The sequence below is a fragment of the Myotis nattereri genome (genome assembly GCF_964212035.1).
Source record: "Myotis nattereri genome assembly, chromosome: 4".
In the NCBI taxonomy this organism is placed as follows: Eukaryota; Metazoa; Chordata; class Mammalia; order Chiroptera; family Vespertilionidae; genus Myotis; species Myotis nattereri.
This window is the reverse complement of record NC_138079.1, coordinates 83,251,893-83,273,006: the sequence shown is the minus strand read 5'-3', so window position 1 is coordinate 83,273,006 and position 21,114 is coordinate 83,251,893. Positions and strand designations below refer to the sequence as shown.

The following is a 21,114-nucleotide window of genomic DNA, read 5'->3' as shown; positions in this document are numbered from 1 at the left end:
ACCAAAGCCTCTGCCTCAATTTAACTTGAATAACAAGAGTGATCGTTTGTCATTATAATTATAAAGCAACATCTTTACTTTATTAAGTGCTTATCTGTGCTAAGCACTATACATACATATATATATATATATGTAATATCCTATTTATTCCCTCATGACAACCTTTAAACATAGATATTACTTCTCCTTTTCAGATGGGAAAACAGGCTCAGAGATGCTCAGTATTTTGTCTCAGAGCACCCAACCAGTACCCAGCGAGATTCTATCGGACCCCTTGCCCACCATGGCCGCTCCAGCTGGATACCCACATCCTCTCCTTGCCAGGGATGAACCCTGTTTGGGGCAGTGGGGTTCCCAATCTCATCAAAGGGGACTAGGCTTTCTAAAAAGAGCCTCTCACTGAAGGTGCAGCGGAGCCTCCACGAGGCAAAACTGCTGGGAAGTCTTCATCCCGCTTTGGTATAAACGAATCCCCAATTCTCCTGCTCTCGGCTCTCTGTGAGCTACTTTCCAATCTGCCCACATTTTTCCATACTCCTCGTTTCAAGAGGTGGCGCTGAGTTCCTCTCTCTCCCTTGGAGTGCGGATTAGATCAAGCTCGGGCTTCCAATGGGTAGAATGTGGCAGAAGTGACAGTGATTTCTGAGGCCAGGTCATAAAAGGCATGTGGCTTCCTCCTCACTGTCTCTGGGGTCACTAACGCCGGGAAACCAGCTGCCATATTGTGAGGATGCTCAAGCCGCCCTGCAGAGGCCCAAAGAGTGAGAACAGGCCTCCTGCCAAGAGCCACACTACTGCGCTTGGAAGCGATGGCTCCAGCCCCAGTCAGGCTTGCAGATGATCATGGCCACAGCCAACATGGCGATGACTCATGAGGGATCCTGAGCCAGGACACCCAGATGAGCTGCTCCTACATTCCCATCCTACAGAAGCTTTAAGATACAAATGCTTGCGGGTTTAAGCTAACTTCGGGGGCAATTTGTTATGCAGCAACATGTAATGCTTACACTCTGGTTTTACTCACAAGTCCCTTGTGCAGAGCTGTCCTTTCTCTCACAAAGAGACGGCAGACGCATTTCCATTTTATCAAGCACCACCCTCAGCCCCCGGCCCCCACTCTGGTCAGGGTGCCGCCATGGGCGCTGTCCTACCTGACTTGTCGTGGACAATGGAGAAGAGAATGCGCTTAGAGGCATGGACGTTCTGAATGAGAGGCCCACCAGGCCCGGTGGGCTTCTGTCCTGGACAAGGAAAAGGAAAGGTACAGGTTCGAGGTGGGCCCCAAGAGGGGTCCCCAGATCTGGCTGTGGAGCACAGGCATTGGCTCTGGGGTAACAATGTCACCCAACACAAACACCCCAGAACTGAGTCCTGTATTCACGAACTCTAGGCAAGTTCTCTAACCAGAGGCCTGAGACATTCTGCTACCCAAATGGCCGATCAGGGAGGGCAGGACGTCTGAGGTCACCTTTTACAGGTGGGGACAAAACAGGCATGTGAATCCCAGCCCCCTGCTCAGCCAACATATTTGCATGTGTGTGGGCGTCCTTTTGTTTCCTTATAACTAGAGGCCCGATGCACAACAATTCGTGCAAGAGCAGGCCTTCCTTCCCCCGGCTGCCGGTACCGGCTTCCCTCCCCGGCTGCCGGCAGGCACCCAGGACCCGGGCTGGCTTCCCTCCAGCCCCGGCTTTGTCAGGAAGGATGTGCAGTCTAATTAGCATATTACCCTTTTATTATTGTAGAAGATAGATAGTAAACATAACTTACGAGCATCTACTATGTGCCAGCAGTTCTCAAACTTGAGCTTACACTGGAACCACTTAGTGGATTTGTCAATTTGTAGACAGCTGGGCCTCGCCCCCAAAGCTTCAGGCTCAGCCAGGCTTCGGCGAGGCCTGAGCATGTGCATTTCTAACGAGCTCTGTCATTTAATCATGATCACAACAGCTCGAGTACAGATGAGAAACTGAGGCTCACAGAGATAAAGATTTGCCACAGGACATTAGCCACTAAGCAGAGAAGCCAGGACATGAACAAAGTCTTTCTCATACCCAGCTGTTGCTTCTCTGACGCTTCCAGTATCCCTAACCCAGTGGGTGCTTATTAAATGCATGTGACCAAGCATGTTTTCCATAGATTCCTCTGGGAGTCCTCTCGGCTGTCTCTTGGTCCCAGGCCAAGGACACTGTTCACAGAAGGCTGAGTGAAGGCCTGGTGTCTGACTGGGTCTAAGCCAGAATGCCATTTGTCCTGCCCCAGCCCTGTGCCCCGACATTCCTCCTTCAGTTTTGGGAGGGCCTGAACACCCTGACATGCCCTAGAAGGTGCCCTACGTGAGCAACCTCTGTCCCACGTAGAAGGCCCCCAGCAGAAGCTTACCACAGCAGTCAGAGAAGTCTTGGGCAGTGGGAGTCTTGGACTCAGGCCCAGGCCGGCTGAGGCCCAGGTCGCTGGGGGCAAGTGGGTAGGTGGGCACCTCCTGCTTGAGCTCTCTCACAGCGTGGTTGGGGAGTGCAGTGCTGTACAGGAAGCTGGCCATGGAGGAGGAAGTGGCGCTGGGGGGCAGGTCCTGGGGTGGCCCCTTGGGGGCCTGGCCATGCAGGCCACAGTCCCGAGACCCCTTGGTTATCAGGGAGACACCGTTCAGCTCCACCAGGGCCTTGGAATCCCGACCGCCATCCTCGAGTGGCCTGGGTAAAGGAGACAAGGACACACAACAGCTCTGTGCACCTGTCCGCTGGCTACATCTCTTCTGCAGCCCCTCAGCCCTCCCTTCGCAGAACGCGACAGCCTGTGAGGTACGCAGGACAGGAGCCATCCCCCATTCTATGGGTGGGGGTGCAGGCCTGGGGTGGGGCGTGATGTCCCCAGGGCCACATGGCTGGGCGACCGGAGAAGCCAGGCCCGGCCCTCCGCCCTGTCCCAGTCCACCAACGGTGTCCTTTCAGCTGCAGTTAATCACGCCACCTCCCATCGTGCCGGGAGCCGGTCCATGCTTGCTGTTTCAAGGGACCTGGCATATATGGCATACTGTTCTTAATATGTTTGCTCACCTTCTTGGCACTATGTGTTTTAACCAAGGTCGCCTCTCTGAGAAAGGTTGTTTCCCCAAGTAGGGATTTTCCCTTGAAGTTAGGGAGGGAATAAAATCCCTTAACTAAGTGCCAGGCGGGTAATTAATCACTTTAACTACGAATAATCATGCTTAAGCTACATAATCTTTACTCCCTGGAATGGAGATAAGAAACGCCCTAACCTTTGGAATAGAGATTGATAGGATTGGAATCAACTGGTATAAATACAGATGTAACAAGACAGCAAGAGACAGAAGAGAGACAGAAATTGGCACAGAACCTACACAGAACGTTCTCTAGAGACAGAAGAACTTCGCTGGAGAGAACATGGCAAAAGATCCTGGACAGAAACTGGCCTCAGAACCTAGAGACAGAACCTAGCGAGAGAACATGGCAAAAGATCCTGGACTGAACCTGACTACAGAAATTGGCAAGAGAACCTGACTAGAACCTGGTGACTGAACCTGGCTTGAGAACCTGGACAGAACCTGGCTGGAGAACCTAGCGAGGGAACATGGCTACAGAACCTGGCTGGAGAACCTAGCAGAGAACATGGACACAGAACCTGGCTGGAGATCCTAACCAGAACTTCACTGGAGATCCTGACCAGAACTTGGCTAGAGATCCTGGCTAGGCTGCTGATCAACTGAACGCTGTCTCCGTGTCATTCCTTCTTCGCCGACTCCGTCCACACCTCTGGGGACCCCTGGACCTGCTGGGGTTGGACCCCGGCACCATCGCACCCCTCTCTTCCTGGCCCGTGTGCTGACAGTGGGGCTGGAGCACTGATGGCCCTTGGTCTGCCTTGCCACCTCCACTCTGCCCGGCCGTCCCTGGAGTCTGCAGTGCTGCCGGTGCTACTTCCCCCAACCAAGTCTCTTCCAGCCTCTTTGCAACTCAGGGATCCCCTGGGAGGCCTTCCGGGACTCAACACCTGGCTCAGGTAACACTCCATGATGGTACTTCTGCCTCACCTCCACCATCAGACCGGCAGCTTTTACAACCAGGGTCCCCTTCCCCTGTGGGGGTCTGAAGTGACCACACGGGGCTGAGCCAGCATGGAAGCAGGTCACCCTCCTAGCCTTTCCTGGTCCAGCCCTTATGGCCCAGCCACCAGACCCTGGCCCCCTCCCAGGCAGGCGGCCTCACTCACCTCTTGAGCTTGAAGCGGATACGGTGGCTGTGCTCCAGGATGGCCATGAGGGCCTTGGGGTCATACTCAGCCGGCCTCCGGAAGGCCAGGCCCTCGGGCAGCCCCTGCACGGCAAGCAGCCCAGGCTCCCTGAGTAGCCTCTCATAGGGCAGCGGCACCACGCTGGCCCTTCCCAGGGCCTCGCCTGTGGGAGGAGGGTTCGAGGAGAGGATCTAGTGTGAGAGGGCAGCCAGGATGGGTGGGGGCCAGGCGTGCTCCAGAGCGGGGGCCATGCTGAGTGACCTTCCTTGGTGCTGGGTTCCCAGGAAACAAGAACTCCATCAGTTCCTTACATGCAGATTTCACACAGAATAACCCCAGAGGCTGGTGAGTGGGGCTGTGGGTCAGGGCCCATTGTCTGAGGGCCAGGGCTACCCATTGAGGCATCTGGGTGGAGGGAAAAGCAGGCGTGGGGCTGTGGGCACGAGGTGAGGAGGGGTGAGAGAGATAAGAGAGAGAAAAGAGGGCATGAGAGAGATTGCAAGGAAAAAGCCATAGGGAGGAAGGGAGAGGAGAATGAGAGGAAGAGAAAATAAGGAAGACAGGAAATAGAGAGGAAACAGAAAGAGGGGATTCAGAAAGAGAGGAGAGACAGGCTGAGAAGATGGAAAGGATGAAGGGAGGGGTGAGTAGAGGGGGGCCTGGCTGGGAACCGAGGGGGTGGGAGGGCCTAGAGGCCTGGGCTCAGAAGCATCTGTTGTTGCCTCTATGCGACAACCCTCACCTCAGTGCCACCTGATTCTGCTCAAGGTGGGGGAGGGGGCCAGGGCAGAGTGGGCAGGGGCAGAGGGGACTCTGGGCACGAACCCTGCAGCTGGCCAAAGTGTCTGCAGTGGCATAGCCAAGCACGAGTGACAAGTCCTTGTGTCCCAGGGTGGCCAGTGTGCTTACGTAGGCCCTCCGGGCCCCATCTCCCTGCCTGGCCTCCTCCCGACATTTAAACGACAGCAGGCGCTCCCTCACAGACCTTTGCTCCACAGAACCCAAGAGGAATGGGGAAAGGCACAAAGTGGGTCAGAGATAAACGCGGTAGGGCCTGCCCAAGGTCACCTGGGAGTGTGAAGGCTGCCACTGGCCCTGACTCTGCAGCCTGACCCTTTCCAAGAAAGGCCAGGCCTGTCCCTCCCCAGCCCCGGAGGAAAGACTTGGCTGCCAGGTAGCCTTCCCTCAGTCATTCAACAAATGCCCCCTGAACCCTGCTGCTGCTGGGCCCTGACCTGCAGGCTGGGACCACAGGAACAGCAGGTACATCGCTGACCCAGCTGAGAGCAGCTGCCTGGTGAGGGGAGAGGGCACAGTGGGTATCCAGAGGGGGCCCCAACCAGTCTGTGGGGGCTTCCTGGAGCTGAGCCTTAGAGTAACATGGTCTCCACCATACAGAGGAGAAGGCAGCCCCCGAGGGCACAGTGGTGCAAAGGCGAGGGGGTGTGAAATGGAGCCAGGGTGTGCTGGAGAACAGGAAGTGGCTCAGGAGGTGGGTCAGCCCGGCCGGCCCAGCTGGAGAAGGGGGCGGGGAGGGGCTGTGGTGGGTGCTCCAGCCACACTGAAGGTACAGCCTAACCCTTCCCCCTGACAGGGCACCCCCAAAGGAAGTGCAGGAAAAGAGCATGGTCAGACTTGTGCTTTAGAAAGATGCCCTTGGTCACAGGTGAGGAGGCCTGGGGCCATTTCTGGGTGAGAGGTGGCGGTGACCACCAGGGCCTGGGCAGGGGCAGAGGGGACGGTGGGTGAGGACACCGGCTGGGGTGGAAGATCCATGCCTAGAGATGCGGGAGGAAGGAGAGCTGCACTGAAGTGCTGCCTAGGGTCCATAGTGGGGCAGAAGGGCGCCTCCTCGTCTGAGTGGGGACCAGGGCTCCCACCCGCCTGGGGCCCCCGAATGGAATGAGGAAGGATCTTACTATAAAGAACATCAAACACCTCCTCTACCATCTTCCGCAGAAGGTACACATCTGAGCCATGCTCCAGGGTGGACCGAGCGATGTTCCGGCCGCCAGCCTCACCCCGAGGCACCCTCTTGTGGTGCTCCGCCTCCGGCTCCTTCCACGGGGGTCCTCCTATGGGACACAGAGCAGACGGAGGGGTGGTGAGCACCCATCTCACCACCTGCCCAGGGAGCTGGACTGTCCCTGCCCTGTGCTGAGCTCCGCAGCGGGGCACCCAACACGAAGTGCAAATGAATGAGTGAATGAGTGAATGAATGAATGAAGAATTAATGGGTGAGCAAGCCCTGCGTAGGGCCAGGCTAGTCATGGGGCCTGGGTCTCGTCCCTGGCCACCCCTAACCTGCTGTGTGACCGTACGCAAGTCTCTTTCCTCTCTGGGCCTCAGTTGGTGAGCTCTCCCTGGAGGCCAGCTGGCCTGGCTCAGAACTGGGGCCCAACGAATGTCTATTCCATCTGTCTCTGTGCTCTGACACTAACGCTCCATTTTAAACGATCGAGGCCCGTTTTCTGCTCTGCCAAGTGGGGAGATGATGACCCCACCAGGGGGCTGAGAGGCTTGGAAGAGGCAGGTTCGTGCAAGGCTGGGCGAGGGCGGAGGCTCCGGCGTGTCAGTGGGTCCCTGGGTGGGGAAGCTGCGGGAAACATGCAGGAAAGGAGACCAGAGGAGAGTCCAGAGGCCCCCTCCCAGCTTGCAGCCTGGTCTCCGCCGAGGAGCTGTGACGCTTGAAATAAACCAGCCCGATCCCGGTGCTATAAATAGTGGCTCTGCCTGGCTCCACGAAGCCAGGTGCACCTTCGTCAGGCCCCAGTCTGGCTTCCAGCCTGGCCAACGGGGGACCACAGACCCTGCTACTGCCCACCCGACCCGGCCCCGGCCCCCGCCCTCCCTTGGAGAGGGTGCAGGCTCCGAGGGCTGAGTGGGATGGGGAGGCTGGGGAAGCGGCTGGACCCCAGGAGTGATAGGTCCAATGCTAAGGGACGGCTTTCCCTGAAATGGCTGATCCCAGGGTCCAGGCCTGGGGTATAAGGAAAACGCTATGCTGGTCAGACAACCGCAGGCATTCACTGAGTGTAAACTAAGTGTCAGGCATTGCTCTAAGCGCTTGCCATGTATTAATTCATTTAATCCTCAGATGGACCTGTGAGGAGGGGAGCACTGTTCTCCCCTTTCACAGATGAGGAGGTTGAGGCCCAGGAAGCAGGTGGCAGGGCCTGAATGTGGCCCCGGGCATCTGACTCCAGGGCCGGCCCTTAACTCAAGAGCTCTGAGTCCCAAACTGTGGGCTCGAATGCTCGATTGAGTGCTAGCCTTCAGTGCTGGGATCAAGCCCTAACCCCATAGGACCCAAGAATCTACCAGAAAGGTGAAGGTGACCTCCCCCAGCTTACTGCCAAGCTGGGGCACCAGGCGCAGATGGAAATTTAGGGCAAAGGGGGCTGGCGTGGTGTGGGGAGCAACCACAGCAAAGGTTGAAGGGATGGAGGGGCCTAAATGTGGCCTGGGGCAGGAGGCTGGGCAGACACCTGCCAGGGAGAGGAGAGGATGAGGACCTTCCAGGTGGGGCAGAGGCAGAGATGGGAAGGGACACAGGGCTGGTGAACTAGCGGGCAGCGCAACACAGCCGGGGTAAGTACAAGAAACGCCGGGAGGTGAGATGCAGAGGCAGGGACTGGGTTAGGAGGGGCCTAAGGCTCAAGTAGTGTTGAAGGGTTGGGGGCCTCAGAACGACTCCTCTGTCTCGGGGGTTTCTGGCTCACAGCCCTGAATGTCGGTCTCTGCTGAGAGCGACCCGAACCCCGTGGCAGGGCTCTTGGGGTGCCCGTGCTGCATCTCCCGATTCTGAAGGAGTGTTGTGGGGAGCTGATACAGGGTTAAGCCTCGGACTGACCTGTTAGCAAAATCACAAACAAGTCTTCTTCCGAGTCTTAAACAAACCAACCCGAGAGGTGCCGCTGATTTATATGCGCTGTCATTTAAAAAATAAAAATGGGGGAATTTGCTGGAAGCCGGTCCACCCTTGCTGCTTGATACAGTCGCTGCAGGGAAGAAACATCTGCACAGCTTATGTTTCAAGGGACCTGGCATATATGGCATATGTTTGCTCCCCGTCTTAGCGCTATGCGTTTTAAACAGGGCCACCTCCCCAAGAAAGGACCTCCGTGTCCTTCATTCTTCGCCAACTCTGTCCACACCTACGGGAACCCCTGGACCTGCTGGGGCTGGACCCCAACAGAGTGTAGCAGAAAGAGCATGGGTTTCAGGCCTGGCCTCAGATCCTGCCTCACTCACTTGTCGGCTATGTCCCTGGGGAAGTGGCTTATGCTCATGGAGTCTCAGTTTCTCGCTTGCGAACCAGGGGTAACTGTAACTGTGCCCTAAGCCTGCTGGGAAAAGTAAACAGTAGCAGGACGTGCAGGGCCAGAGCACAATTTATCAGAGCAGTACTAACTGCTCCCACTTCCCGAGCATTTCCTGTGTGCTGCTGGACGTGTCCTGTCACTCCATCCCCGAGCCACCAGGAGGTGGCTCCAAGATTATGATACTATGACAATGACAGTGCCTACCTCTTAAGGTTGACGTCAAGATAAATGTGTTGGCACTGTGAAGGGTGTTGCAGACAGCAGGCGCTCAGCAAGTATTAAACAAGTGTGCTCAGCCCCTGTGTCAGGGGCGCACAAGAACTGGACAACACTGGGCCTCAGCGTCCCCTTCTGTCAATGAGCCGATGGGGCTGGCTGGCCCTGGGGTTCAGACACCCAGGCTCTACCAACCAAGGGGCTGCTGTATGATTCCAACTAAAAAGGGGGCTGCCAAGTCGGGAAGCCTGCACAACCCCCTCCTGTCCAGGGCGTCCCCCAACAGAGTCACCCAGTGTTTTTCTGGGGACCCAATACCCTGGCCCTGCAGAGTCCCGGGGTACTCACGGCAGAACCTGAGGAAGTCTGATTGCAGCTCCTTCCGCGCGGTCAGAAACATTCTCCCCTTCTCGGTGCCCACCACGAAGGCGCTCTCATCATGCACAGCGACACAGGCCACCTCTGCGTTCAGCTTGGAGAGCGCCGAGCACTACAGGGGGAGCAGGGTACGTGAGCCGGGGGAAGGTCCCCCAGCCCCGCACACCTTCATGCAGCTTTGGGGGTGGGATGTGAGTTCCCACCAGCAGCTCCAGGGAGCAGTCACTCCTCCAACATTCTCAGTCTTAGAATCTGCAGGGGAATCAATAAATGACCCGGCCGTCCGCGCCACCCCCCCCCCCCCCCCATCTCCTACCAGCTTGGCCACGGTCAGGGGGAGAAGATAAGCTTACGGAGGCTGGAGGAAGACCAACGGCACAAGGCCTCTGCCCTTCCTTCTTCCCAGGTCCTCCCTGCTCTGGGGTGGGCTTCCTCTGTTAGGCCCGGACCCAGGGACAATCCTGTCCTGGACTCTCTACGCCCTGGATGAGGAAAAGGTAGGATGGGCCCCAGGAGAACCAAGGCTCAGACAGATCTAGGCTTCAATCCCACTTCAGCCACTTCCTGTTGTGGGACTGGGGCAGTCACACCCCTCACAGGGCCCGTTTCCAAATCTGTAGAATGGAGACAAGCAGCCCAGCTCGAAGGGTTTCAATGGGTTTGGTTGTGGGGATTCAAGGAGGCCTTGTTGGCGGGAAAGAATTTCTAAACTGGGCATCCATGTGGACATCCGGGCAAAGAGGTATTTTGCAGCCCTAGAGTTGAGGTTGGCGGGCTCACTGCAAGGGGCGCCCTAACACAGGGGACCCTCAACCAAGACCACTAACGTCTCAGGCCTCTGACCTATCTCACCAGGAAAACCCTGCCTGTAACTTTCAGCATGCAGTTGGTGCCTGATAAACGCTGGTTTTTCTGAGTTAGGTAGTGCTTTGCTGACAGTCAGGAAATCTGGCTTCTCATCTCAGTTCTGCTGCTGTGTGACCTAGACATGTTCCTCACACTCTCTGGGCCATCACCATGCCTCTTGTCCAGCTCCATCCTGGAGTTGCTCTGGTGAGGAAGCTGGGACATTGCAGGGCCAGCAGGCCTGTCCCCACTGATGCCCTATTGAGGGGGTTTTGTTTTCTACTCTCTAAGATTAAAGCAAAACCTGCCACTCCCTTTCCCCACAGCAACACTGCAGGATATTAACAAACAAGACAAACAGATCTGGTTGTCTCTAACAAAGGAGTGGCTGCCAGAGTTGGAGGAGATCCCTGTGGTGTGGTCACTTCTTAGCTGAAGGAGCTGAGGCCCCGGCAGGGAATCGACTCACCCAAAGGCACCAAGAATGGGGGCCGTGAGGAAATGCCTGGGGGAGGGTCTGAAACAGGGGTGGGGCGGGTGGTGGTGATAGACAGCACTTGCCCACACCCCTGCGGACCCTGAGGGCAGCCGTGGGCAAACTACGACCAGCTCAGGCCCGTTTGAAATGAATAAAACTGAAAAAAAAAAAAAAAAAGACCGTACCCTTTTATGTAATGATGTTTACTTTGAATTTATATTAGTTCACACAAACACTCCATCCATGCTTTTGTTCTGGCCCTCCGGTCCAGTTTAAGAACCCATGTGGCCCTCGAGTCAAAAAGTTTGCCCACCCCTGGCCTAGGGGCTGGGGGAGCTTGTCTTCGACATGTCACCAGGCTAGCTAGAGCCATCGGCTTCTCCAAGCCCCACGGAGCCTCGGAAAACCCTCTGGACCAGTGCTGTCCAATAGGATTTTTGCCGTGATAGAGATATTCTGTTTCCGCCCTGTCCAATACCGTGGCCACTCGCCTCATGTGGCCACTGAGCACTTGAAATGAGGCTAGTGTGACTGAGCAACTGAAGTGTTTACTGTATTTAATTTTAGCTAGTTACAATTTGAATGGCAATGGCCTCTTGCGGCAAGTGGCTGTGGTGATGGCCATCAGCGCCTGTGTCAGCTTCCACCACCGCCAGGCTAATGCTGCTGCAGGGCACGGGCGGCTCCCTCCTCATGAAGGCAGCTCTGCACAGGGCAGGGGTTGCACCCAGCCGCCTTCCCTGGGGTGCTGCTGCCTCTGGGCCAACACCACCTACACGGCTCTAGGACCGCCTACAGCAGAACAGCCTGGAGGGAGGCCCTTTGTCGTAGGGAACTGAAGACTTTGCACCCGAATCCACTTCAAAAACTGGTCATACTGTGTGGCTTCAGGTAAGGGGGTGCTCTCTCTGAATTTCAACTTCACCATCCTACAATGCAGATTAAAAGAAACACCTGCCTACCCTCCATCATAGAACTTTCCCCGGAAAAGGATAGAGGGAAATTATATTATTATTTTCTCATTTGAGGTAAACTGCTACAGGCTTACATATGTAGGCAACGGTGCCAGCAGAGTAGTAATTTATGAAGTCCCGTTTCTCTCTCCCAGCCCCAAGATGCAGCGACAGCTCTCTAAGGAACCACTGCCCACACATTATCTTCCAGGTGCTGGGAGGGAGGCTTGTGACCATGCCAGGGACGGGCCTTGAATAAGAGTTAATGAAACGAGGAGCAGGGGATGAGGACTGCGGCCAGCCTCTATTCCCAGGACTGGATGTTTATGTACTTAACCTCACTTGAGCCTCTCGTCCCCTGACGTAGGCAGAGATGGGACTCGAGCTCCAACGTCTGGTTATAAAGCTGGGTGTCCCACTCCTGGGGGTGGGCCGGGTACTCACCATGGAATCTAAGGCAGACACAAGGCTGGTGATGATCTCGTCTTTGCGGGCAAAGGCGGAGTTCCAGCGGTCAGGCCCACAGCCATTGGTGGGGACGTCACAGCGCTTCCCCAGCAAGGCCATGGTCACCTGGGTAGAGAGAGGGAGCAGACAGAGGTGGGTGTGCGCCACGGGGAGTGGAACACGTGGTAGGGACCCACCCTGACTGGCTTGGCCCCAGACCTCAGGGCTGTTTCTACTTCCCACGTGGGACAAGTCAAGAGCTGGCCTTCTCTTCTCCTAAGGGTCTTATATGAAGATGGAATCAGAGCCTTGACAGACCTAGACACGCAGTGGCTGGCGTGTGGCCTGTACAGGCGTGGCACAGGTGGCAGGATAATGGAGACATGTGCCCCAGATACATCCCCCAAGTCTGCAGCCTCAGAGGTGAGCCCAGGACTATGATCAGTCTGTCCAGCAACCCAACCATCAATTCTCCCCATACATACTGCTCTGGCTATAGTTCTCTCTTGCTCACACACCCTATGTGGCTCCCTACTGCCCACAGTTCTGGACTCAGCTTGGTATTCAAGGTTCCTGGTCCAGACACCCATGTTCCAGGTATTTTAGGTGTCATTATCCCCCAAATATACCCACATTCTTCAAAAAAAAATTTTTTTTTATTGATTTCAGAGAGGAAGGGAAAGGGAGAGAGATAGGAACATCAATGATGAGAGAGAATCATTGACTGGCTGCCTCCTACGTGCCCCACACTGGGGATCGAGCCCGCAACCCGGGTATGTGCCCTGACTGGGAACTGAACCGTGACCTCCTGGTTCATAGGTTAATGCTCAACCATTGCACCATGCTGGCTGGGCAATGTACCCACATTCTTGTGGCTCCCCAGCAGTCACACGTTCCACTCTCCCTGCCCCGAGTGCCTTTCCTGGCCCCTTCGTCATCTATTGACTGCCTGCTCAGCTTTTAATTGTTGCCTCTGCTGTGAAAGTACCCCCTCTCACCCCGCTTCCTGCCCTCTCCTGCCCCAGCTACCCTTGCTGTCCTCCCACATGTCCCGGAGCTCCTCCATCACAGCTCTGCATCAAGCCACAAGCTCCCCTGGGGAAGGCCACTGCTCCGAGGCCTCTGAGCCACAGTCTACTTCCTGGCTGTCGGGACTCAGTCTCAGAGATACAGAGGTTGCTTCATCTCAGACCTGGGTTTCTCACACACAGGACTTTGTCCCCTCGTCATAAGGCTCCTGGAGAACAGAGCTGCATTCTCCCCGTCTCTGGGGCACCCTCAGACCAGGGCTCCCCTATCAGGAATTCCCTAGGCAGGAAACTGGCCTGCCACCCCTGTACCACCCAGCCTGGTCTGGGCACCCACTAGATGCAAAGGTCAGCCTCCCTCATTCCCGTCCCACCCTGCCCTTCCCCTTCCAGACCCCAGGAAACACATCCAGGGGGCCCACCCACAGGCTGAGGGCCTCGGAGGGAGTTTATAGATCCGGCCTCCTTACGTCCAGCAGATCGGGGTGAAGGAGTCTGTGGACATGACTGGGGATGGGGCGGGAACGAGCACTGGGCGGGTGAAAGCTGGGTCTGGCACCTTAAAGGGTGCCGAGCCTGGAGTACCTTCTATCAGTGCAGCTACTCCTGGACCTTAAGCTCTGTGAGGACAGGGACCAGTCTGCCTGTCACCGCTGCACTCCCAGGGCACAGCTCAGGGCCGGACATCCACGATGGACCAAGGCACTGAGGGCCAAACCAAGGACTGTGGCCTTTAAGTGGCTCATAACGTCGATGACATAGAAGAGCAAATACCTGAGTGTGTCACATACAACAAGGTGAGAGGTGTCGGACTTTAGTTACAGAAACATTCAAAGGAATTAGGGCTGCATCAGAGCTTGGCTCTGGCCTCAGTCTTGGCCCGAGTCTGCTGTTGGCTGTGGATAAATATTGATTTTAACAACTGGCCAGTCAGCAGTTGGCCAAAATGTATATTGGGTTCACTTCTAAATGTTTATTAAATGTATTTCTTCCCCCAGGTTGCAATCTGATAGACGTTCAAAATCCACAGTGTTAAGGATGCCGAGGGTAGAACAGGCCATGAATAAGGCGTGCTAATGGACCAAGAGGCAGCAGGCACCAGGGCCAGGGGCCTTCTGGGGCACGACCCGCTGAGAGGTTCGCCTGTCTGGGCTGCTTGTCCCGTCCCTCAGCTACCCCCGCTTGCCAGTCCCTTGAGCCATTCCCAGAAAGGCCTCTGGCTGCCAGCCTCCCAGCTGCTGAGTCCAAATCAAATCAGGGCAAAGGAGGAGGCACCAGACAGCGCTCCAGCCCTGGCCTCCAGGTCGCCCCAGCCAGCTGCGGCTCCTAATCCATTTAGGAAGGATCCAGGGAGTCAGAGAGGGAGGGGTGATGGAGGGAGTGAAGGGAGGCTGGGCTGGGGGCCATCCCCTGACTCCTTGTCTTGGCTATTTCGGCTCCTAGGAGCCTCTGTCCTAAGCCAAGGAGGCCCAGCCTTGTGTTTGGGGACGAAGGAGAGAGAAGATCCTCCTGCAAACTCCCGGGCCTCTGAGAGGGGCGGTCCATGGGGCTGGAGCTGCTGCGGCTGGGGCTGGGGCAAGAGCGCTGGGCTGGGAGCCATGAGCCATGACCCCTGCACACAGGAGTCCCAGACTCAGGTCTGCTGGGACCACATCGGATCAGCCACGTAAACGGGGGGTAGTTCTAAACTGAAAATGATAGAAGGGAAAAAATCACCCAATAAAACCAAAAAACTATACGAAACAGAACACAAAGTACGACAGGCAGTTCACAGGAGGCGCGTGCCCAAGCCTAAACAGGAGCAACGCCCCGGAGGAGGGGACAGTGCGAGCTGAGGCGGCGGCCTGAGCCATCACACACCGGCAAAGAGAGGACGGGGCCAGGTGAGGGGCGAGGCTGGAGATGCCCGAGTGCCGCTCTGTGGTACCTGGAGAGGACACCAGCAGTGACACCAGAGCAATGGGCAGCTGGCCCTGACCTGGGCACAAGTGGCCAGGAAGCCCTCAGTGACAAGGCACTTCCAGCCCCGCTGGGTTCCTGGGTGGGCAAGGACCGTAAGGGTCAAGAGGCAGGCAGGGAGACCGTGAGCACCCGCTCCATCCTCAAACACCTCCCGCGGCTGCCAGGGCGCCACACACCTGGTTTTCCTCCCACCTCCTGGGCACTGCCCTCCTGGCACTGACTGCGAAGTGCTAGTGGGTCTGGGGCCCTCTCCCCTTCCCTGTCCAACACCCTCCCTCACTGCTGGGCAATCTCTTGGCTTTAACTGTCACATACGTGCTGGTGACTCTCGATTTCTCTCTCACGTCTCCTGAGATGCCGCCTCCAGCCTGCCTCCTCCACTACTCTTCACTCTTCACCATCCAACGAGCAACTCACAGGGAGCACAGTGCGTGTTTCTCGCTCAGATCTGCTTCCCTCTGGTCATCCACCCAGGCTGGAACCGAGGCCTCATCCCGGAGTCCCTTCTCTGTCACTTCTAAAACAGCCGGGGGCAAGTCTCGCTGCTCGGCTCCAGAACCCACCCCCGTCTGTCCACTCCTCACCTGCCACCCAGGCCACCATCCTCGCTTACCCACAACTGGCAATGGCCTTCTCACTGGCCCCCTGCCCTTCTGTGCCCCCCCAGTCCCTCCTGTAAACAGCAGCCACATCGATCCCATGCCGCTCTCCTGCTTGGAAGCTTCTTGTTTTCCCACTGTCCACAGAAGGGAAAGCAACCTCCTTTCGCCGCGTGTCCTGGGCCCACCTAGGGCCTCCTATGCACTTCCTCCCGGCGGAAGGCCGTTCCAGGTCTGTCTCCTCCCGCTGCCTCCTTTGCCCACCACGCCTCCGCCCCATCACCAGCTCCTTGGAACCCCCCTTGACCATGAAGCCACAGCGGCAGTCCCCACCCCGTACACTCACTCCTCATGTCTTCCCTTATCGTCTTCATGGATCTGAATGACTTGTTCGGGAGCTTCTCGCCCGATTTCCCCAACTAGAATGTGAGCTCTGGGTGGCCAGGGCTCTCGAATTTACCGTATCCCCACTGTCTCGAACGCTGCTTGGGGTTTCATGGGCACTCAACAAGTACTCAAGAACTAACAAGTATGACAGTCGGCCACTTCAGGTGGGAGCCAGGACATCTGCAAGCTATGAGCAGTGTGTCTGACAACTTTGGCTTGTCTGGCTCTCAAAAAACAAAAGGTGCCCGGCTGCTGTGGCTCAGTGGTTGAGGGTCGACCTATGAACTAGGAGGTCAATGGTTTGATTCCTAGTCAGGGCACATGCCTGGGTTGCAGGCTTGATCCCTAGTAGGGGGCATGCAGGAGGCAGCTGATCAATGTTTCTCTCTCATCATTGATGCCTCTCTCTCTCTCTCTCTCTCCTTCCCTCCCTCCCTCCCTCCCTCCCCTCCTCTCTCTGAAATTAATAAAAAACATTTAAACTCCCCCACCCCCACCCCCGCCAAAAAAACACCAAGAGGCAGTCTGAGAGATTGCAACTCTGGCCACAGTTAGATCATGGAGGAGCAGTCCTGGGATGGAAAGGGAGGGAGGCTTCCGGGTCAGACATGTCCTGGACAGGTGCTCTTCCAAGATGGTCCCAGGCCTGCAGCACTGGCAACACCCAGACAGCCATCAGAATGTCTGGGGTGAAGCATCACTGTGTGTGAGTATGAAAGGACTTGCTTAAGACCCCCAGCCACTGGGTAGTGGGGATGAGGTCTGTCCTTGTCTGTCTGTCCCTAAGCTTGGTCTTTCCTGTTGGGAGGACTCCTCCTCCCACTCGCCAGGACATGGGGAACAGGAAGACCAGGTGATCAAATCCACAGCTGTCACTCAACCAGGTTGACCAACTCACCCTGATTCACCTGGGACTTTCCTGGGTTTAGCCCAGAAACGTGTTAGTCCCAGGCAAAGCAGGCGGTTGGTCAGTCCACCACACAGACAGGGACCAGCAGGACCAGGGGCCCAAACGTCCCTCTCGGCCTCTGAGAACAAGGACAGACACCAACAAGGAAGACAAAGTCATGGACATCTCACTTAGGATGGTAACAGACAGGCTGGGACAGAGAAGGAGCCTCCCAAAGAGGGGCAGAGCCACATCATCCAGGGAGCTTACAGGAGGCAGCGACTCTCCTGATGTGCCTGAGGGCCTGGCAGGAGTGTGTGTGTGTGTGTGGGGGGGGGGGGGCCAAGGGTGAGGGGGACAGAAGCCCCAAAAGGCAGAGCTGGAGCGTGTGGAGAGCAGACCTGGGATCCTGGTCTGTGGGAACACTGCCCTATCACTCAGCTTTCCGGCCTCACCTGCCCATCTGTGAGGGAGGCAGGCAGGTAGCACAGCTGCTGCCAACATCTGCCAGCCCAACCCCGAGATTCCCGGGCCCCAGAAGCTCTCAGGTGACAGGTCCCCAGCAGGGCCCAGGACAGTATATTTTAAAGTTCCCAGAGGATCCCGACAGGCAGCCAGGTACAGGTTGATCTCTGGGGACGTTTCCAGCTCCAACATCCCGACTCCAGTTTCCTTGGCTTTTCCTGCTGCCGCCTCCCTCCCTCGCCGGGATTCCTTGCCTAGACAGTGGCAGCTTCCTGGCCGCTGAGAGCTGGAGGCCAGCCCGGTCCCTGAGCCAACAGTCAGCCAAGCGCTAGTGTCCATGTCTGAGTCACTGCTGCTATGACCCAAGGCAGGCCTGCCTCCGGGTGGGAGGCATCCACAGAGGTCAGGCTCACCAGGCCCACTGCAGCCGGCCCTGGGGCCAGGGTGGGTGGACATCCAATCCCAAACACCCTGCACTCCCAGGCCAGCGGGGAGGTGACCCTGAGCCTGCCCTTTCCGCTGCCCATGGCCTAGTCGCCTATGGGAAAGGTGCTTGGGGCAGGTTTAACACAGCAGTGTTCCTGCAGACCAGACCCCAGGTCTGCTCTCCACACGCTCCAGCTCTGCCTTATGGGGCTTCTGTCCGCCCCCCCACCCCCACTCCCACACACACCCCTGCCAGACCCTCAGGCACATCAAGAGAGTGGCTGCCTCCTGGTGAGTACCTGAGCTGCCCCAGGGGCCCAGCAGAAGTGAATGGGGCTGATGGGGTCAGAGGTCAGAAGGGGTGCAAGAGGTTGCAGATGAACCTCTCAGCTGTGCCCATTTACAAACTCCCTTTCCCCACCCACCATCCTGGATGCTCCCTTCATCCAGGGATTCGACAGCCCCCACCCTCCCCTCCTTGCCCTGCTTCCACTGCCAGCTCCTTCCTCCTCTCCCAGGCTGAAGAGCCACCCTCATGCCAGCCGACCACGGCTGCCCACCAGGGGCCCCTGGAGAGGGGCCTCGCCCTCCCGCTTGGAGGCTGCCATCCTGTTTATGAGCAATCTGACATCCACGCCCTCCAACCAGGGAGCGCGGCTGGTGAGGGGGAATGAAGAAACCGAGGGCACAGAAACCAAGTTCCAGAGGCAGGACATTCCTGCTCAAAGTGAGTGACAACGTCAGGACGGACTTGGGACGTAGGACGCACCCCTAATCCAGAGGAGTGCGGCTGATGGTGGGACCCCAGGTGCAGTGACAGGCCAGCTCAGACGGGGGGACCTGAGGCAGGGTTTGCACATTTGATGGCCCATGGCCCGGGTGCAGGACCCTCACACCATGAGCCCAGGGACTCAGAGATGCACACAGGAACACTCAAAGGGCCGGAGAGCCAAAAAGCAAGCGCCATGGAAGTGAGCACAGCTACCACCCTCTCTGAGGGGGGCTCTGCAGCGGGGAGGCAGGGAAGGAGCAGCAGGGCTGTTTCCTAAGCTCCCAGGACTGGGGTACAGTTAACTCTCAAACCACTCTCATGTTACAGAGAAGATTTGGAGGCTCAGGCACCCCGACCAAAGGCCTCAGAGCCAGGATATGGCAAAGCTGAGATCTGAACCCAGATCTTGCCGACTAAACCTGGGCTCCTTTCACCCTACGACAAAGCCTTCAGCCCACTTTCCTCTGAAACACCCCAGATCAGTGGGCGTGGCCAGCTGGAGTGAGAAGGGACCCCATAGCAGGTGAAGGCAAGGAGACACCCAGAAGGGTCTTTCTCCTCCCTGGGCCTGTAGGAAGAGGGCTTGTCCCCAGAGCCCAGGGATCCCTAGCCAGTGGTCCAACTGGGAACCCAGACCCTACCCTCACGTCTCTAGGCCCCTGGACACGCCTGTCCTCTGGCTGCTGGGCCCTGGCACTTCTGGGACCTTTGTGAGAAACACCCCTCCCCTTTGCCTGGCTCACTCTTAGCTACTGTCAGGCATGGAGGTGCCTCCTATCCTGACTCTCCAGGCTGGCCTGCTGCCCCTTGGCTGGGCACCCACAGCTCCTTCTTCCCTCCTCCCCTGCATCTCTTCCTCTTCCAGAGGCCACCTGCTCCTCTGGGACCCCTGGGTCTGCCCAGGACCAGCCTGGAATACAGAACTAGGCCTGGAAGGGTGTCTCAGGGAGGGGCAGGTTTGGAAGAATCGGGAGACACAAAGAAGGTAGGGAGGGAGGAAGGGGGCACCCTGGACAGAGGGGGTAGCACAGGCCGAGGCATGAGCAAGCATGTGGCGCGGGGTCCTCACTGAGGCTGGAGGGGAGCTGGTGCAGACTCCTGAAGCACTTTAGACACAGACCACGGTCCAATTCCGGGTCTGACACCTGCACTGTCCCACCTGTGGCCCCAGAGTTTGGGCCCGCACTTCAGAAGGTCCTGCCCGGCCTTCCTCTGCGGGGCAGGCAGCCTGTAAGCCTGAGAGGACACGCCCCATGGGAGCCCACATCTCCCCAGGCCATCTTCTGGCAACTCAGGCCCCCAGAATCATCTGGGCAAGCACCCCCCGTTTCGGGCCCTGGAGGCCTGTTCGCTGGTGTGTCTCCCTTAGTGGCTTTAAATATGACAGCAAACTCTTTGACTCTTCTCCCATCAATTCCCTGAGGAAGGTGACGCGCAATTCCCTGCCGGGGTTCATGTCCCAGCATCAAGAAGGGTTCAGGAATCTGGAAAAGGGGCTGTGCGTAGATGACATAGGAATCCAGAGACTAATAAAGAGTCTGGAGACGAGATATAGTTTTGAAAGGCATTGGGGGTCAGAGGACCTTCAGCTAAAGGAACTGAAGACTCCCTCCTTGTCTAGGACCCTTGCTTTTATTAACACAATTTGTCCTAAGGCAAGGTGGAGATAAAACACTTCAAAGGGTAAGGTTTCAAAGGGTACAGAGTCCATTGTCAGAATGGGGGAATAGCCTAAGGCTGTTCAGGTGTTTGGCCAGTAGGAGGCAATAACAAGTAGATTAAGATGCCCTTTAACTGTCTGGCAGCTACAATCAGTTTCCTATTCAGGTTTGGGGAAATGCCTTTAGCCATTCCCAACAGGTGACTACATGTGTGACTCAACCCTGTTGAGTGCCCAAGTCTCATCAACCGTTTGATGAAACTCTTAAAATTATGACATGCTGGAATTGGTCTGCGGCAATTCCCCCCCTCTTGAACAAGGGCCTTCAATAACTCACTTCTAAGCAACAGAGCGCTCCGAAGTGCCACCACGTGCCCTCCAAGGCCGGGTCCCGAAAGGCACTCGGCTCCTACCTCTGTCTGAGACACACCCCACTGGAACTCTGAGCCAACACGGCTTCAGCATGACAGCACCATGCTGAAGAGGCCGAGGAGATCTGGACATGCCTGAGCAGACCCAGCTCTTCCCCAGACCAGGCAGCAGACCAGTAAGGAAGTCTCTGAGATGATCCTAGCCCCAGCCATCTTTTGACTACAACTGTAGGAGAAACCTTGAAAAAGAACCACAAGGCTAAGTCCAGTCAAGCCTCAACTGTGGGAGATTAAATGGGAAATGACCTTGCTAAGTTTGGGGCTACTTGTTACACAGTGATAGTTAATTGATATACCCCGAGGATAGGCCAGGCAGATGCAGGTACACCCCCAAGGGGCAGCTGCTTAGGAGCCCGGATAGAGCTTGGATACATCTGAGGTATCCACAGGCATATGCACAGTGTGGGGAAGAGCTGAGATGGGAAGGGAAGGGGTGAGCCAGCTGGGAATCTCCACTTGCCCTCCTCTTGCTAGTTGGCATAGACTATGGGAGAGCCCGCCTATAAGAATGGCCACTCAAGTTTGCCCTTAGGGACTCACGACAGACTCAGAAATGGTCCCCAAAAGAAATGCATGCCCTAATCCCTGGAGCCTGAAATTT

At 56.7% G+C, this 21,114-nt stretch overlaps 1 protein-coding gene across 2 annotated transcripts in view; it reads right to left on the bottom strand.

Annotated features, from left to right (window-relative positions):
- The window catches only part of GTF2IRD1 (GTF2I repeat domain containing 1), a gene marked incomplete at its 3' end in the record, with an annotated part of 76,601 nt that extends 64,585 nt beyond the window's left edge, over positions 1–12,016 (bottom strand). For both annotated transcript variants that reach the window (XM_081090352.1, XM_081090351.1), the window contains exons 1-6: positions 11,892–12,016; positions 9,141–9,282; positions 6,171–6,326; positions 4,231–4,414; positions 2,383–2,693; positions 1,152–1,241 (exon numbers count right to left, since the gene is read on the bottom strand). In XM_081090352.1, the coding sequence (XP_080946478.1) occupies positions 1,152–1,241; positions 2,383–2,693; positions 4,231–4,414; positions 6,171–6,326; positions 9,141–9,282; positions 11,892–12,014 (1,006 nt within the window). In that variant the 5' untranslated portion in view covers positions 12,015–12,016. The remainder of the gene's footprint in view (positions 1–1,151; positions 1,242–2,382; positions 2,694–4,230; positions 4,415–6,170; positions 6,327–9,140; positions 9,283–11,891) is intronic.
- Positions 12,017–21,114: the final 9,098 nt, after the last annotated feature.